Raw genomic sequence first — 5,108 nt, 5'->3', positions numbered from 1 at the left:
ATTTTCCGAGGTCCCTTCCAGCCCGAATGTCTATGAAGTCTATGAAATCCAAGTCACCACCTAGGCCTACGTGAAGTCCTCTCCAATACATACCTGCTCTCCATTTCCTTCACGGAGAGTCCTGCCCAGGGAGCAGCACTTTGCCCCGTGTTTCCCCTCTCTTGCAAGCGGAAAGCCAAGGGCGCAGCGGGGAGAAATGTCCGAGAGGGTTTGGCTTGGCTGCGTGGGACATCTGTCCCCTCGAGCTCGAGCAGGCCCCAAGGATTCCTGGGCTTGAATGAAAACAGAGACTGTGCAGAGCATTTCAGTGGCAAGCCATCAGCTGTGCCACCTTCCCTTCAGCTGCTGGCACCTGTCATCTGCTGACATCACTTAAAATGACCCAGGGCATTTAAATTTTTAAAGCCCATTCACCACAGCTGTTTTCCTAACACTCCCGCATGCGACTCTGATCTGCTCCAAGCTCGGCGTCCGAGTCCTCTTATATTTATTTCCGAAAGGTCCGACTCTTCCGAATTGAATTCGGGTGACCCCCACCCCTGTCTCCATGGGTTCGCTAGTGGCTAAACTCCTTCTCCCCACGATAAGCAGCCTGGTCTTTCTGCCGACCATCAGCATCGCAGCCAAGCGAAGATTTCACATGGAAGCCATGGTTTATTTTTTCACCATGTTCTTTGTTGCGGTAAGAGCTCCTTCCCTTACTTTGTGTTGATGACATCTTTGAAATCCCTCTGGAGGGTCTCCATTTGGACATTTTCTTGCAGGCCAAGATGATTTTTTTTTTAAAAAAAACAATTGAAGCTTATGAAATGCCAAAGGGGGAAAAATCCATTGCTTTACCATACATAATATAATTTCCTGTATATCCACTTTTTGGCAGGTTTGCCTCAAGCCATCTGAATGGGATTCTTCACTGTAGCATGTGCCAATCTTGTCCCGGTGTTTGTAGCTTTATCCGATGTGTGGGGAGTGTGGGGCACGTTTGCGAGGGACGGTTTTTCTTTTGAGGGGTGCAGATGGTTTGCTTGCTTCTTTCCCAGCTGGGATGTGGCCAGCGTACATTTTGGTTTTAAATTGTATTTCGAGTAACTTGACATTTTGTAATTTTAGACGAAAAGCAAGTGGTGGAAGTAGACTTTGCAATTGTTGAGTGAAGGTGCAATGAAAGCTGGAGAGGGGCACGGTTACAGATCGCCGGTGGAAAGATTGAGGGACAGAAACAGACAAAAGTTATTATTAACCTCCCAGTCTCGCAGAACTGCTTTGAAAATACAGCTGCTTAGACTCACCACCTATTTGCTTTTCCTTTCCATGAGAATAACAAGGGAGAAAAATCCTTTTGTTCATATAAATGCACCTACAATTTGATTTTTTTTCCTCGTAGACATTTGCAAAATGGTTAACTGTACTAGTATAAAGATCCACCGCATAATACCCAGGATGGGATTCTTACAATCATTGAGACAGTTCCCTTTTGGTCACCGTGCGGCTAGTGTAAGAACATGAACGTGAACGGTATTGATGCAGCATGTCAGTGGCAGAGCTGGGAATACAATCCGGCTGTCCAGACTCAGTGCTCTAACCAGTGGACAGCACTGCCACGTCCGTGGTTACAGAGGGCGGCCTTTCAGCATGGAAACGAAACAATCCTGCATGTATCTAAAGATCAGCTGGACTGGTTAATAAATAGTGCCAGCCCCAGTGTCCAGCCAAATTCCCTGGAGTAGCCCAGCCTACCATGGGGGTCCACAATTTCACTGGACGCCATTGTAGGGTCTAATGCAACTCTTTCACAGGTCAAAAGAAATCTTGGCCTGCGGTGAAGCAGCCCCATTGAGAACAGGTTGAAGATGTAAAATATTGATATTCTAAAAAAAGGAAGACAGTCGCCAGGGCTGTCAGGGTATGTCGGGAAGAGCAAAGTGGTGCTGCAGCTGCTGCTCTTGCCTGGACTATATAGTCCCACTCAACTCCCCCCAGCAAGAAATTCTCCAGACCAGTGAAAGCAGATGTCCATCTTAGACGAGGGCTCCTACTTGAGCCAAAAATGCCCCCCCAAAACACACACATCAAATCTTAAATCCTCTCAGAATTCAACACCAAAGCAAAGGAATGAGCCCTATTGGTAGCATCACTTGCTACAGCAAAGAGATCGAAGCAGGGAAGTTGTCACAATTCTCATCGTAACTTAATACCGGTGCCCTCCCAGACAACCGGCAGCAAGACATGTTTAAGGGCAACGTTGCCGAGTGGTTAAGAAACCAAATTAGGAACAAGGAAGCATCCAAGAGTTAGCAGAAGCAAATTAGGGGGGTGTACGTGTCAGAGGCTAAGCAAAACACTACCCAAGAAAACCCAGGAATATGCTTTGGGTTTTGCTGGTGAATTCCCTTTGATTTAGTCTGTGCTCATGAGAGCATTTTGCAAATATCTGACTAAATGAGTCTGTGGGCTGGAACATTTGCTAAGCTGGTGAATGCTTAGGACATACCGCAGAAGGCACTGGAGGGTAGAAGTCAACATTACCCACAGAGCCAGGAGAAAGGTCTAAGTATCAGATAAGTTCTCCTGGGCTCAGTGACACATTGACCCCTTGTCCAAAGGGGATTATCACCCAAGGAAACTAATTTTGAATTCATCCTCACCAAAAACATGATGCCAAGCATCACTCTCTAATTCCTGAAACAAAGTGCACCACGTGGCCTAGGTCATCATCATTCAGACCTACCAACATGCAACAGCAGGTTCCCACAATGAATTGCTTCCAAATCCACTACAGACCAAGACTCATTCACTGACATGCTTCAGCAAATGATTTTCCCTACTGAATACATTTGAGAAAGGGTGCCACTCTGCAGGTAAATCTTGAAGCCCGAGGCAGCCAAGAGGCATGTCTACACATTCAGTTAGTGTGCTTCGGGTAATGTGCATTAAATCTAATACCTCCATTGTGAAGTACTAGAAAAATGTGCATTAGCCTGTTTTAATGCACATTATCTAAAGATCACAGGGTTTTTGTGATGCTTTAATGAGTGTTAAAATAGGCTAACGTGCATTAAAGTGCATGTGGAGATGCATCCAGTGCTTCTTGCCCAAACCATTTATCACACCCAGCTGGAGCCATGACACTTGGGTCCTATTCCTGACTGGGTCACTGACTTATTGTTTGATCTTGATAATGGATTTGGAGTCTGAGCCAGCACCAAATGAAGTTAATAGGAGTCATTTGTGTCACATCCCTGGGTGCACCAAGTCATTAGGGCTGACCAAGGAGCAAAGATATAGTGCCATTACAAGAATATGTGGCCAGGTTTGCATTTATATTCCTCTTTTGTATTCTCTTTCTGATAGATTTACCATGCCTGTGATGGCCCTGGCTTATCAGTGCTGTGTTTCATGCGATATGATATCCTGGAATATTTCAGCATCTATGGGACAGCTCTGTCCATTTGGGTATCACTGATGGGTGAGCACAAGTTTTCAACAGTTCTTAAAATGCCACAGGCTTTGGGGCTTAGTATTTTAGGTGCTGGATACGTTGGTGTCCACGTTATCAGGGTTTGTGGGTTGTAGTCATGAAAGATAAGCTCTTGCCGACAGGCTCGTCATTTGCTGAAGCCAACTCTGAGACTTTTTCCTATGGGAGCCAAGTCAACCCATGTACTCCAGTTATAAAGCTAGGCCTTGGTGTGCCCGTGGTCTCTTTTGTCCTCTTTGAAAGAAAGATGGCTCAGCCAATCCCCTGCCTTACATGACCCTGCAGTGCCATAGTATGTAGGGACTGTGCCGCGTTGAACAAAGGAAGGGGCCTGGCTCACCCAACAACATAAAACAGGGAAGAACCAGCATGGAATAGTTAACTGGAAAATTAATTCAGTTTGACTACAATTAGACCATCACAGGAAGGGCTTAGCTTCATTCTTATTCTAACCACGGTGTTTCTACTGTCCTCCGTGGTGATTTGAAGAAAAACATAGGCAAATAAGATCCAAATGACATTCTCCACTGGATTATAGTAATGTCAAAGCAGGTCAGATGTGATCCAGACATTTTGGCTGCCTGCAGTCTGGCTACACTGGATTGCTTTATTATTGAATTAAAAAAAAAAAAAGTCAGGACTAGCATGTTTAAAATATTGGCCTATGGGGAAACAACAGAGATTAAAATGCGGACATTATCCCTTAGCCAAAATCCCTATAAAAATGCAATCCAAGGACATAGAAGGTGTGGTGGCTAAAACGCAGGGAAGCCTCTCAAAACATGGCTTGTAAAGACTGAATGCACATGTGTGTACGCACAGACCCTTGGGCACATTTCCCAGTATGCAAATCTGGGACAGCCATAACACAGCTGTGTGAGCTGGAAAGGCACAGAGCCCACAGGGATCCATAACTTTTATCAGTTATTACCCCATTCTGTGCTAAACAAAAGCCTCTAATAATTTACTTGCACTAGTCACTTACAGCTTCCAAACTTCAGGCAGGTGTCTGTCAGGGCAGCCAGTTAGGCCCAGTCCAGGCTGTGATCAGAACCTACCAGTAGGATTCTGGGCTGATGATGGATAGGGCTTGAATAGCCATATAAAGTCCTATGTACAGGTGATGTAGGGTAATTAGGGCAGAGGACTGGTAGAGATAAGAACTAGCTATGGTTCCCATGATGTCTGGACAATTGGCTTAATTGTGTCCCAGCGGTCAGCCTGGAAAAGCGAGCAATACATACTTCCAAGATCTCATGGGAAAGCTAATCCAATGACCACTACCCTGGAACATTTACAGAGTTTAGCTCACTTTTGCAAAGCCAGCTACGAGAGTATAGTCCTCTGAGTCCCACTGGAAGTAGCAGGAGTTGCATGAATAGAGTGTCTTATCCAGTTTTAAAAAATCTTGACTTTTGAGTTAAATTTTCAAACGCACCGTAACCCTTACCCAAGTTACATTTTCAAAGAGGAATCAGTCACCTTGGAGCCAAAATCCCTTTGACCTCCACTGAGAAGCAATCTCCAATGTGCCTAAGTCTCCTTTATAAAACGCAGGTCCTTAAATCACTTGGACAGTTTTAAGGGTAGTTTATCATAGATTCATAGATTAAGGGTCGGAAGGGACCTA

General features: G+C 45.1%; 1 protein-coding gene across 1 annotated transcript in view; it reads left to right on the top strand.

Annotated features, from left to right (window-relative positions):
* Nucleotides 1-432: 432 nt before the first annotated feature.
* The window catches only part of TMEM8C (transmembrane protein 8C), a 15,120-nt gene continuing 10,444 nt past the window's right edge, over nucleotides 433-5,108 (top strand). The window contains exons 1-2 of the mRNA XM_019510941.1: nucleotides 433-682; nucleotides 3,352-3,466. Of these exons, the coding sequence (XP_019366486.1) occupies nucleotides 548-682; nucleotides 3,352-3,466 (250 nt within the window). The 5' untranslated portion in view covers nucleotides 433-547. The remainder of the gene's footprint in view (nucleotides 683-3,351; nucleotides 3,467-5,108) is intronic.

Source organism: Gavialis gangeticus, unplaced genomic scaffold, assembly GCF_001723915.1.
Source record: "Gavialis gangeticus isolate Ggan-Ray unplaced genomic scaffold, GavGan_comp1, whole genome shotgun sequence".
In the NCBI taxonomy this organism is placed as follows: Eukaryota; Metazoa; Chordata; order Crocodylia; family Gavialidae; genus Gavialis; species Gavialis gangeticus.
Note: the sequence above shows the minus strand (reverse complement) of the source record. Positions and strands in the feature narration are given on the sequence as shown.